Genomic DNA, 14345 nt, shown 5'->3' with positions numbered 1-14345 from the left:
TCTCCTTTTCTATTATGTTCCAAATATTTAGAAAACATATACTAGTCTGGGACCTCATCTGCCACCACTGCCCCCTCACTCTGTTAACAACCGTAATGCCTTCATTTTTTTTTTTGCTATTTCATGAACATACCAAGCCTGCACCTCCTCAAGTCCATGTACTTGGTGTTCTTCCTATTAGGAATACCCTCCATCTCTTCCTGAAATCCATATCCCACATAATTACAACAATGCTCATGTTTTAACTCTCATGCTAGATAGTAAAGATTTTATAGTAAAAAAAATAAAACAAATCTTAATGAATCCACCTGTTTTCTTTCTCTTCAATGTCAGATGTACTGGCTAGTCGTCTTGGTATTGTAGGTGCGACATATGCAAGCCTAGTTCCTTTACTATCTTTCTCCTATACAACAGGGAGAAAAAAGAGTGAACATAAATCTGTGATGATTATAGGTGCTGCTAAAAGTATTATGGAAAGAATATTCAACAATGTATAATTACATAGCCATCATAGTTTATTTTATAATATTTCCATAATTCCGAGCTAAACTCCAAAATTGATGTCTATCAATATTCAAGTACTATAAACACTAAAAGACAGCCTGTTCAAATTAATTTTCTTTTCCCTCTTCTTTAATCTAGAATTAGTTCTTTTATAACATAAGAAAAATTCCTCCACATTTTAATGACTTTTTCTGAAACTTCTGTAATATTTACTGTAATGTAGTATTGTAAGATAAAATATCTTTACTTCTTTCAGAGAAATAAGGTCTCAAATACGGTTCACTTATAAGTCTCAATTATTTACATCATACAAGCTATTTGCTACCTTGATATTCTATGTTTTAAAAATATAACATTAAAATATACAAAACAAAAAGTTATTTAAATTATATTTAACCAAATCTGGCTGAGAGTGTAGTGACAATGACATCTGTTACATTCTCATTATACTGGCATCAAGTACTTGGAAAACAACTGGAAAATAAATTTATACAAAATAAAAAATATTAAAATTACTTAATGAGAAATTCATTTCTGAATTTCTGATACATGTAAACACTCCTGTATAGAGCAAGAAAACTGTAAGGAAAAAAATGTCCAAGCACTAAAAATGCAATAGAAAATAAATAATCCAATTATACAAAATAGCACTGAATGAACTGTGGTGCATTCTATTTAATGCAATTTAATACTGCCTTTCAAAATATAATTATTAAACTTGCTCACTAGGACAAAGCTGTGATGTATCAGATGAAAAAGTAGGTAAAGAAACTGCGATATTGGATAAATGCAACTTATGAGTATAATCACATTCTAGAACAAATGTGTTCCTAAACTTTCAAAACCCTTCTTTTTTTTTTTTTTTAAAGGATTTTCTTATTTATTTATTTATTTATTTATTTTATTATTTTTGGCTGTGTTGGGTCTTCGGTTCGTGCGAGGGCTTTCTCCAGCTGCGGCAAGCGGGGGCCACTCTTCATCGCGGTGCGGGGACCGCTCTTCATCGCGGTGCGCGGGCCTCTCTCTATCGCGGCCCCTCCCGTCGCGGGGCACAGGCTCCAGACGCGCAGGCTCAGCAATTGTGGCTCACGGGCCCAGCTGCTCCGTGGCATGTGGGATCTTCCCAGACCAGGGCTCGAACCCGTGTCCCCTGCATTAGCAGGCAGATTCTCAACCACTGCGCCACCAGGGAAGCCCTCAAAACCCTTCTTAATAAATAAAATTAGCTTGCTCCTTGATACATTTTATTGTAAATTCTCAAACAGAATAAAGGATTCCTTTAATTGAGTATAGTCTCATAATTTATGTTTTGGGCAAATACACCTGATCTTCCCAATAATTATATCCCATATAGACATCTGCTTAAAGTAGGTACATTTGTATTATCATGTAATTCATTAAGTCATGTGAATTAAGTTGATACATAGATCTAATGATACATAGTAGAAAATCCAATGGATCTGATTCCTGGAAAACAAATTATCATAGTTTTTATAGAAACCAAATTGTGAAACAGATTACCTTTTCTTTATTATCCAAAGAGGAGGAAAGTCTGGGACTTGAAGCTGAACGCATAACACCTGCAGTGTCTTTTTCTTTCTGAGCCTCTTTAGATGCTGTGATTTCTGCAAGTGCGCCATAACTACCAGTCTTTCTAAGTCCTAACCTCCAAGATGCAGGAGACTCATCTTTTCTCTCTTCTTCTTTGGGAGAAATTTTTGTAGCTGAAGTTGGAAACTGTTTTTATTTTATTTTTAAGGAAAAGGAGAAAAATTATACAATACTGATCAGTCCTTAAACTGAAAATGAGACGTTTACAGATATGTTTAAAATTATAGTTAATAGTTTCAGGAGAAACACTTTTACTAAGCAGGTTAATGTCTTAGTCAAAAATGTAAAGATCTAAAACTGAAGACGGAAATACTACCTTTCCAGATGTTAGATTTAAGAACACACACTCCACACTTTGTATCACACAGAAAAATTATGATGCAAATACAGAGAACAGAAATGAGCACACCATAATGACTTAAAACCATGCATCTTTGAAACCAATATTCATATTAAACTTGTTATGTTGTAACCTAATATAAATCCTTGCACATCGAAATGCCTCACCATAGATTTTTCACCCTTACTGGGCACAAGAACAATGCCAGTTTTGCGCAAGCCCTGCCTCCATGATGCAGGATCTACTGATTCCACCACAGGCATGATAGGAGCAATGAAATCATACTAAAGCCAATTAAAATAAGACAGGTAAAGAGATAAAGATTGAAAGTATGAAAACAGGAAAGGAAGTTATGAGCAAAACAGACTTTTCTCTTTTTAAAAGAATTTTATAACAAATTAAAACCCAACAACTGGGTAATTATCCAATCTTTAAAAGTCACTGGGAACAAGTTCCAGTTTTAGCATGAGAGAATCGGAAAGAATGCAATACAGAAACTTCTAAGGCAGTTAAAGGCACATAGAGCAGATAATATCATAGTATGAAGTGAAAAAACTACTGCCCTTGAATTTTGTTTTTATTCATTTTGTACTTGGGTTAAAAAATTTTAAATCCATCATCATCAACAAAAAAGTAATCATCAGTATATTTCTAATTATAATATTTAATTCATTAATATTTTAAATATCATAGCCTTAAATTTACTGTTTGATTTTTCCACCAAACATTAAACATTTCAACTAAAAAGTGTTTTTGTACAAATATTTATTTCATTTTCAGGGCTTTCCAACTGCCCTAAAAATGAAACATCTGTTGTCTGTAAAACTAGTTCACCTCATTAACTTCACTTACAGAGTTTAAATATTCAACCACAGTTAAATATAGATGGTAAATATAGCAACTAATTACTACAAGCATAGGATATAGATTAAAAAAAAACAAAACAAACCAAAGCAACCTTTCTTTCACACCTATTACCAAGGTTTACCATAACAGCAGTTTAATAGAGCTTGTTAAAGCACCCATAATGTTGGAGGGCTAATTCCTAGACAAAACTGCTACAAGATACCTCTAATACTTCCAATAATTAATTCCTAACAATAAGGTTGCAAAGAGACTCAAGATATACAAGCATTTTTCAGTTCCCAAAATGCACACTGAGGCATTCCAGGGCACAAGAACAAAATCACAGGGGTGCTGTGGGATATTTTAAAGTTTTGAGAGAAGTACAGTGACATCTGTTGGACACTGCACAAATTGCCATTATTAACTTATTTGTACCTAACTACTTAATAAATGAAACCAAGAGGTATTTTTTTTTTTGGCCAAATGGCACTGTGAAAAAAAATTAGTAAAACACTAAGGTCTCCACTGACTGAGAAAGTCCAGGAAGCTCTGTAATATTTTACATAATATGATAGGCACTGAGATGATTCCTTATTGATTTCAGAGTTTAAAGTCATGGTACTCCAGAACAGAGGTTGGCAAACTTTTTTTTCTGTAAAGGGCCAGATTGTAAACTTTAGGCTTTGTAGACTATAGAGTCTCTGCTGTAACTACTCATCTATGCTGCTGTAGCATAAACCCAGCCATAGGTAGTACGCAAATGAATGAACGTGGCTGTGTTACATAAAACTTTATTTAGAGGCAATGAAATTTGAATTTGTGTCACAAAATATTCTTTTTCTTTTCATCCTCCCCTGCCTCTGCCAACCATTTAAAAGTATTAAAACCATTCTAACTTGCAGGCTGTACAAAAAACAGGTAGTGGGCCACCTATGGCCCACAGACCATGGTTTGCCAATCCCTCCCTACCCCAGAACTTACCCCAAACTGGAAACAAATGTTATTCCTCCATGACCAAATCATCATATAGCAAATAATATTTGCTGAGTGTTATAACAGAAGCTAACATTTAACAAATGTTTACCTGTGTGAGGCCCTAAACTAAGTGCTTCATATGGGTTATCTCATTTAATCCTACAATCACCCAATGAAATAGCATTTTACTATTATCCAATATTTTAGAGTTGAGAAAAATGAGGCAATATTATCAAGTTTGAAATTTTGTTGCACTGTTATGACTGATATACCTCTTCTCCACCTAACATGGATTTAAATACTGGTTTATGTGTTTAAAAGCATCTTTCAATTTTTGGTATATAAATAAACCTCTCTGAAAAACTCAAGTATACCTAGTCCCTGAAATTCTTCTTTTGGTTTTTAAAACCAGGACATTATTTTGACTTTCCTACTCTCTGACTACCCCTTTCCTGGTCTTTTTGTTGTTGTTGGTAGCAACTATCTTTGTCATAGCCCTGTAACATAAGCACTCCAAGAGTCTGTTCTTGTACCTCCTATCTTCTCTTTATACTTTCTTCTGAATGTTGGGAGTAGGGTCTTCTTATATCCTCAGGCTAAATATTAATTGTATTCAGCTTATTCTCAAATTTGTTATTCTCCAGCTCAATCTGATTCCTAAATTCCTAGTCCTGAATTTCTATTTACCTGTAGAATGAACTATATGTAACTAAAATTAGAACCTGAAACTCAACATGTTTAAAGTCAAACACCTTTATTTCCAAACGAACTCTTCCTCAGTTCCCTATTTCTGTTACTGGCACCAAAAATCTCTTCAATCCCCTAAATTTCTTTTTTTTTTTGGCCGTATTGTGTGGCATGTGGGATATGGGATCTTAGTTCCCTGACCAGGGATCAAACCTATGCCCCCTGTGCTGAAAGCACGAAGTCTTAACCACTGGACGCCGGGGAAGTCCCAACTCCCTAAATTTGAAACTTCGTAGTCATGTTAGACTTCTTCTCTGTCATCTTCCTCCATCTACAAATTAAGTGCCAAGTCTCTAAATCTCCTCCTCTCCTTTATAAGTCCACTGCCACTTCTCTGGTTTATATTCTTATCATGCTAGGCAACTTCAGTGACTTTCTGATAAACCTTCTCTCAGTCAGTCTCTCACCTTCAAATACACCTGTACATTGCTGTCAGAATAACATTCTAAAATTCTCTCATGGCCTTGTTCAAACATCTATGATCCTCTACCATCTATCAAATTATGAAAATGTTACCATAGTAATGAAAACATTCCAGTTTGGCTCTACTTTTCCTGCTTTACTTCGTATATTTATCCTATAAATCAATCAAACTAGACAACTCATTTTTCCTGCAACACTCCACATTAACCCTACTTTTGATCACACTGTTTCTCTTCTCTCTTTTTCAACAGACTGTACAAACTCTCCTCTCTGTTAGTTGAAATACTACCTCATTCTTCAAGATCTATCTCAAATATTCTAACTCCATGACCTCAAATCAAAAATGATTTCTTCCATTTAAAAACCATCATTCTACAATTATATACTTTCATTGGTATACTTCATAGACCCACAGCACACAGTAGTCTTTTACTAAATTTTATTATGATGTAGGTTCAATTAGCAAGAACATGTAATTCTAAGAAAACTCTGAATTTTTACCATCTAGCAAAGAAAATATAGTTTATGCTTATTGGAATGTATGTGTATACAGCAGAGTAGGTAATCTTTTTCAGAGATCCCAACAATATTTATTTTGACTAGAGAGTTATATATAAACATTGTTAGTTAAACTTATTGTTAGTTGAAACTTTAACAATAAACTTATTGTTAGATAAAAATTTAATATAAAATGTATATTATTTAACTTATTGTAAGTTAAATAATGCGATAAACTTACTATTTTTAGTTAAAATAAATCATAAGATCAAACTAATGGTTTTATAGATAATATATCCATAAATCATAGGCCTGATCTCACTGCTACAGAAATGTTCTATAATTTTAGCTGACAAGTTAACAACTTAAGAGAAGATCATTTAAAGTGAATATACCTATGTTTCTCTGTAGTTATCATGAGTTATTACAGAATGTAAGTGATATTTAATACTGTTTCAGAGCTTCCAGTTTCGTGATCTATTCCTTGCCATGAATGTTCGTGTGTGTGTGTGTGTGTGTGTGTGTGTGTGTGTGTATGTATTTATATACATAGTTTATGTACTGGTGGAGGAAGCTAGAGAACTTAAGATAACTTGTCTAGATAATAGAAGCAGAGTAGTAAGTGGCAACTTAAAAATAGACAGAACTCCTAATTAATTACAAAATCTTTTACAATGCATTTACAAATTAAGAATTCACCCAAGGAAATTTCTGTTAGGTCTCTAAGTTACAAGGAAAATCTTGAAACAAATGAAAAAAACCCACTAAAATGCTAAATTAAAGTAAATACAGTATCACTGAACATGGTAACAGGCTTTAAAAGTCATAGAACACTGATAAAATTTAAAAATACTTCATTTTTTTGTCCACCATGACTTTATTACTTTGAATAAAATTTGCCCATAAAACTTTAAGAACAAAGACTGAAACAACGTAATCTTTAAAGCAAGTTATGATGCTTTAAATGGAGAATAAAATGGAGTTTCGAAATATGCATATTAGAGAAACAGTTGTCATTAGATCAGTTTAATTACAGAATCAGAAGTAATTCTGAATAAGAACTTTTATAGCAAAGAAATTACTGGCCCACTAATCTAACAGAGCTATTAAGTATTTGCTTTCAGTGAGGGGAGTTGGCATAAACTGAGAAGTAAACTGCCATAAATCTAGGGTTATGCTTGAGAAAAATATAATTGATCATAAGAACCCTATTGTAATTATTTGACTACAGTAGGAAAGAGATTGCTTAGTTAAATACTCAAAAGACTGACAGCTGGTTTCTTGGCCAGCTATTCCAGGGGGGATGGGGCTTTTGGGAACTTGATAAATCTACAGTTCTAACAGATAATCAAAAGAGCTAAAGTTCAGTATTCACTGAAGAAGTATAAAGGGGTTCTAGAATTAATAAAGCTTTAGTTAAAGCAGCTCATGGTGACACCAGTTATGGCATGATAACTATCTTGAAAATACTGCAGACAGACTGCTTCTGGAGAATTTCATTTTAAAGCATATGAAATTATGACCATTTGAAGATGGGTTCTAATTGAATTCAAGAAACCCTCAGTTCTAGAATACAGAAGGTAATAAGATAATTCAGTCACAGAGTCTTCTGATAGTCAAACTATACCAGTGAAATTCATACATTTCTACCACTAAGAATTCATACTACTGCTTTCCTTTGGAAGAGTTTTAGAGGAGGATTATTAATAACAGTATGGATTTTTAAAGAATTCTCTAGTTTATGATTTTAAAAGGTTCAAATTTTGACCACTTGGAGCCAAATCCAAAGATTAGCAAAACTGACAATATGATAGAAGCACTGTGGGGATTTAAAATCAGTCCTCAAACCCATGCAAACCAAATAACGTCAGAGAAGCAACAAAAAAAGAAGTTCAAAGGCAGAGACTTAATAAGTAAACACAATGTCTAATCCCTGAATGGACCCTTAATTTGAAAAATCAAACAGCTAGAAAGATGTTACTAGGAGGACAACTGGGAAAATTTTGAGTATGGTCTGTATATTAGTGAACATAAATAATGGTATTATTTCAATGTTAAATTTTCTAAGTATGATGATTTCAGTGAGGGAATGAAGGATAATGCCTTTGTACTTAAGAGATATATACTCAAGTACTTAGGAATAAAGTGTTACAGTGAGAGCGGTCAATTCTTAAATGGTTCCAGAAAAAAAAAAAAAAGCACGTGTGAGTGTGAATATGTCTACGTGTGTGCGTGTGCGTGCGTGCATGCATGTGTGTGTTACACAGAGAGGGAAATGAGTTTGCTCGTAAAAGTTAGGTAAACGCTGGTGGGGAGAAGCCTTTAAAAAGAGACCAGTAGGTTAAAAAAAAAACAAGACCCCACAGAAAACCCTTAATCTTTAATTACAGTTAAAAGAAGTATAGGTTCTGAAACAGCAGGGAAAAGAAAAGTCTTTAACAGATCAACAAGAAAGTAAGGATGAAGAATAAATGGAGAACAGAATAAGGAAGAGGAAGAAATGAAACCAACATTTTGGGAGCACTCAGTCACTAGCCAAGCTCTCTCAATTACCGCTTAACAATGTTAACTTATTTTCTCTTTGTTATTATTTTTGTTTTGTCCTTTTTAGGGGGAACAGATAAGGAAGATAGTCACTTGCTCAAGGTCACAGCAACTAACAAGAGGTGGGGTCAGCAGTTGACCTCTGGTTTGTTCTGACATACCTGGTGCTTTGTAAATGAATTAGAAAATCTAGATTCCAGTTCTCTCAGTAACTTGTGGTAGTACTTTTCGTGTTTAACTTATACACATGTGAAATTACCAAAATGCACCTTTACTCAACAGAAATAAAGGATACAAACCCCATGCTTCTCAAAAGTTCAATGGAAATAAAAAACTACCATGATCAGTAGTTTTTCATATGAAAAATTTTATCTTTCTCCTATTTATTGGGCTGGCCAAAAAGTTCGTTTGGTTAATGAATATGTTGCTCAATAAAGTTCTTGGTGAAAATGAAAAACGTCTCTTAATTTACTTAAAACCGAACAAACTTTTTGGCCAACCCGATATTTTTGTTAATGATCAACTGTGGTATCAACTGCAAAAAGTACCTGTAAAAAAGAATATAATAGATTTAGAGGAAATAAAGAAAAATATATTCTTATTCTAAAACCTTAAACTTAGAACTGTCTTAATGCTTTAGCTCAAATGGTACTTACACAGAATACATTTATTTTTAACAAACACAATTTTGGCTTACCTTTTTAACAGGTGATGTAGGTGTTGCCTGACCGGATGACACAGTAGGTGTTGTAACAGCTACAGGAGCTGCTTGTGTACTAGAAGTATTGGCATTAGTTACAGAAGCCATGGATTTTGTCTTATCTTTAGGGAAAGGAAAAGAAAAAAAAGAACACTAAGAGTCATGATTCTAGATGAATTCAGTTTCAAAGGTATTGAAAATAGCATTTTATACTGTATTTTTGCTTAAGGTTTTGTTACTTCAGTCTTTTCCCACTATTATCCCTTTTAACAAGGGACATTTTCAAGGAGTTTCTAGAAATGTCTCAATCGGTATGAGACTTAAATAAGAACACGACACACAACCAGACTTTTAAGAATAAAAAGCACAAATAAAATCTGACTATCTGACTTGTGTACTTTTAACACTACGGGAAAAAAATTTTTTTTTAATTAATTTATTTATTTTTGGCTGTGTTGGGTCTTCGTTTCTGTGTGAGGGCTTTCTCCAGTTGCGGCGAGCGGGGGCCACTCTTCATCGCAGTGCGCGGGCCTCTCACTGTCGTGGCCTCTCTTGTTGAGGAGCACAGGCTCCAGACGCGCAGGCTCAGCAGTTGTGGCCCACGGGCCCAGCCGCTCCGCAGCACGTGGGATCCTCCCAGACCAGGGCCCGAACCCGTGTCCCCTGCATTGGCAGGCAGACTCTCAACCACTGCGCCACCAGGGAAGCCCCGGAAAAATTTTTTAAGTTTTAAATTAATATTTAAAACTTGAATACATGAATACAACCTAACTTCAAAAAATGCAAGAGCTATGCAGTTTTCCAATGAACAAACAACCTACATTGCTTATCTAAAACTTATAGCTCTTCTTTATTCTAGGAAATCTAAAAGTGCTCTTTGTCGATAATGACTTATACTCCTGTCAAACAGTATGCTTAAATGTCACAAAGAGCATTCCTTCTCACCCCTAAAAAGTATAAAGTTAAATGGGCACAATATCAGCTAAATTAGTTTAAATCTCTTCTCACAATGTATCAAGACAATTTCCAACTAGTAATTGATCACTTAGAAAAAGATTTTTGAAATACTAGAAAAAAATCAATATGATGCGAGCAAAAATTCAAAGACTGTATTTGAACACATAAATCAAACTGGCCTTTAGCAAAAGTCACATGTAAATTTAAACCTTTAAATTAACTGTAATTTATGAACGGGCTAGAAAAGTTCACTTTTCAAATGGTCAAAAGTCATTTTATCCAGTTTTAAAATATTCTTTTAGTTTCAAAATGGGATAGGACAGGTATCTTTCTATACTTTTGTGAAGAAGTATACTGCTTTTAAAGCCCTATGAGATACTCATTTTCATTATACTACCTCTCTCCCTTCTTTAGGTCAGTTTTGCAAAGAATCTTCCACCATAAATTACCATTATGATTAAGCAGACAACATTAACAAATCCTTATCTTTAGGGCAAATACAAACTTCCCACTAATAATTCTGAATTTGCAATGATTCATTCAGTCCTATTTGTGACTAAGAAAACATCTGTAAGATGTTAATAGGGTGAAAAGCATAATCTTAAACTATATCAAAGGACAAGGCCAAACTGGCATATTTAAAAATCACTATAACCACAGCTTTTCAAATAAACTGAATGAGCAAAACTCAGTCTAATAAACTTTTTTCTCATTGTTAAATCCCTCTTTTCATTCAACAGAAGCTAAGCCTATTCAGCACAGTTAAGTACAAATCATGTACACTCTAATTAGACCATCCTCCTGGAAAACAATCCATCCAACCAGAGAGAGTAATTCAACGAATATTTATTAAGTGTCTGATACCTCAAGTACTGTCCTAGGCACTGGGGATATATATCAGTCAATGAAAAGACAAAATATCTTAACTGCATAAAGCTTACAGTCTAGTAGGAGAAATAAATAATAAACCAAAGCTCAACATGTGTTTTTTCATTTTATTTTCTCCTTTTCCCCCTATTTTCTCTAGGTTTAAAAACTTTCTATATTATTGAAATCTATACATCAAAGAATGTATATGCACGTATGCAAACATTTATGTTTGGTTTAAGAATAATAATGAAACAAACCTCAGGTGTCCACCATCTAACTTAAGTAAACATTATCAGTGTTACTGAAGCCCTTTCTATCCATTTGATTTCAATGAAGAATAAAAACTTCATGTCCTAGAGAAAAAAAAAAAAAAACTAAAAGCAAAACTATGCTTCCCTATTCTCATTCCTTCAACTACCTCTGAAAAATTTATAAATCATTTGGAAGGAAGTTAAACTTTTGGTTGAGTTCCTATTTTCAATCTGATTTATAAGAAACTGATTAAAAAATGGTTTGGAAAATATTTTATGAAAGAAAATTCAGCAAAATAGTTATTTAACATAAAACAGTTTCCCAAGGAAATAACCTTACAAAAAGAAAAAAAAGAAACAGTTTAGAAATTGTCAGATCAAGCTATACCTCTACAGGGAAATGGCTGCTTTCTCAAGCTTGCCAAATAAAGTATGATAAAGCCTTGTTGATATTAAAAGAGTGAGAGAGAAGGAAACACACAGCATTTACATGGATTAATTCTTGAGATAGAGTTAAATTTTCCTGGCACAACTGGCTACTAGCAACAGGAAGAACAAAATTATCAAGTACAATGCTTCAGAGGAACATTTAAAGTTAGCTCACTGAGACGAGAGAGATTGGTATGCTTAAACTCCAAATCGGGAATTAATATAATACAATTTGATGGTAATTACTTCTATTCATACTTATAGAAGAGTTTAAAGAACTATCCAGATAGCCTAGTCCAATACTTCTCATTCTACAAGCAAGGAAATTTCAACCAAAGGTCAGGAGACTTGCTAGTTAGTGGCAAGACTGGCCTAAATCTGGTCTTTTTTTGTTTTAAATAGTTCCCTGGTGCCTAATACTGAACAGTGAACTGTATAGAAGGGACCAATTAAGAAAAAATTAGGTAGAAAAATCTCAGGAATCTCTGTGAGATATCTGGATTTCCAGTTCTTGAATTCTACTATATGAGCTAGGAGACCTGGGTGCTGGTCCTGGCTTTCGTGTGCACATGTGCATATAGTTTAATTTGTAATGATATATTTTACTAGAGACTGGGGGCCAAGGCATGTCTCACAGAGAAGAGATTAACTACATAAAAATAACTTTAAATACTTGCAAAAGTATCTGAGTCAATTTAAATTTCAATGGTATCATTTCATCTTTCAAATGAACTGAACAAATTTAACTGAAGTGTTATTAGGTAAGCATGTACATTAATCTTATTTAAATTAGTAGACTTTAATTTTATACAATTATTACATGAAAATTAACATTTATTACAAAGCAACTGATTGTTATATAGTATCCATGTAAAGCAGGTATTATTACCCTGATTTTACAGAGAAATCAGAGATTAAATAACTTACCCACATCTACAGTTACATGCATGAATCAGTCCATGTTCTTGAACACTGTACATGCTGATTCTCATATAATTTGTTTTTATAATTAGAAATATTTTAATTAGCATGTTATACAAATAAATTACAATATTCAATGACTACCTGTTGTTCTACTGCCAATTTTACCTATATTACTGTGTCAAGGCAAAAGATATGTAGACTCACCTGATCAGCAATGTCACAGCAATAAATAAAAAATTAAATCCCTAAGTGACTAGAATCTAGCCATTTATAAATCTCAAAAACTCTTTGTGTATTTCCAAAAAAATAATTTACTTGTAGGATTAGTAAGCTTCAAGAAAATAAAGAAATCCATAACACATCACCTGGCAACAAAGCTAGCCTGTGCCCAATTAGCAATATCTTGTTTTTAATGGGAAATAGAATTATCAGTATGTTCCTTGACATGTTTATTTAGTAAACTTTAGCTTCTCACATTTTCTTAGAGAAAATATTTTATTGAGTGAGTAAAAAAAACTGATTCAAAACTGTTGCTGTTGTGTCTAGAGGAAATATGGGGAGTCCAAGAAATTCTAGGGCTCCATTTGTGTTTACTAATGATCACCAAACTGGTCCTGATAATGATAACAGTTTTTCATTGATAAAAACCTTAATGAAAATGAAATACCTTTTCTGATAAATACGTTAAAATGCCAAAATGCCAGGTTATACAACTCAAAGATAGCAATCCTGGAATCTCATACTCTTCAGAAGGTTTTTTTTTGGTTTTGTTTTCCTTAAGATTTTTTTGATGTGGACCATTTTTAAAGTCTTCATTGAATTTGTTACAATATTACTTCTGTTTTATGTTTTGGGTTTTTTTTGGCTGCGAGGCATGTGGGATCCTAGCTCCCTGACCATGGATTGAACCCGCACCCCCTGCAGTGGAAGGCTAAGTCCCAACCACTGGACCACCAGGGAAGTCCCTCTTCAGAAGTTTGAGTGATTAGCCGATACAGAATAAAAGCAATTCAGTAAACAAAATCTATAAAAACATGTGAGTCAGAGGGAAAAAAAAGCAGAAAACATATCCTTGATAATAAAAAGGGAAAGAATGTAAATTGTTAGAGTAAAGCAATTTGGCAGCATCTATGAAAAGTGAAAATATGATTCAATAATCCAATGTTTAAGTGTATCTATTAGAGAACCTCTTGCACATATACACAGGGAGGCAATTATAAAATGATTGCTGCAGTATTATTTACAACAAAACACTGGGAATAAGGTAAATTTTTATCAAAAGGGAAATTAGGGCTTCCCTGGTGGCGCAGTGGTTGAGAACCTGCCTGCTAATGCAGGGGACACGGGTTCGAGCCCTGGCCTGGGAAGATCCCACATGCCGCGGAGCAACTAGGCCCGTGAGCCACAACTACTGAGCCTGCACGTCTGGAGCCTGTGCTCCGCAACAAGAGAGGCCGCGACAGTGAGAGGCCCGTGCACCGTGATGAAGAGTGGCCCCCACTTGCTGCAACTAGAGAAAGCCCTCGCACAGAAACGAAGACCCAACACAGCCAAAAATAAATAAATAAATAAATTTAAAAAAAAAAAAAAAAGGGAAATTAATGTATTTAATGAATACTATGCAGCAACTAAAAGGATAAGTTACATACATAAAGACACAGATACAAACAAACCTAAAAAATACAACTTTCAAGTAAAAAATGCAAGTTGCATAACAACTCCTAGG

The 14345-nt window shown here is 33.9% G+C and overlaps 1 protein-coding gene across 4 annotated transcripts in view; it reads right to left on the bottom strand.

Annotated features, from left to right (window-relative positions):
• Positions 1-14345, bottom strand: part of PPP1R12A (protein phosphatase 1 regulatory subunit 12A) — a 152531-nt gene that overhangs the window by 40364 nt on the left and 97822 nt on the right. For all 4 annotated transcript variants that reach the window (XM_007194967.2, XM_057556555.1, XM_057556554.1 and 1 more), the window contains exons 9-11: positions 9186-9310; positions 2026-2241; positions 309-403 (exon numbers count right to left, since the gene is read on the bottom strand). In XM_007194967.2, coding sequence (XP_007195029.2) covers positions 309-403; positions 2026-2241; positions 9186-9310 — 436 coding nt within the window. The remainder of the gene's footprint in view (positions 1-308; positions 404-2025; positions 2242-9185; positions 9311-14345) is intronic.

This window comes from Balaenoptera acutorostrata, chromosome 11 (assembly GCF_949987535.1).
Source record: "Balaenoptera acutorostrata chromosome 11, mBalAcu1.1, whole genome shotgun sequence".
In the NCBI taxonomy this organism is placed as follows: Eukaryota; Metazoa; Chordata; class Mammalia; order Artiodactyla; family Balaenopteridae; genus Balaenoptera; species Balaenoptera acutorostrata.
Note: the sequence above shows the minus strand (reverse complement) of the source record. Positions and strands in the feature narration are given on the sequence as shown.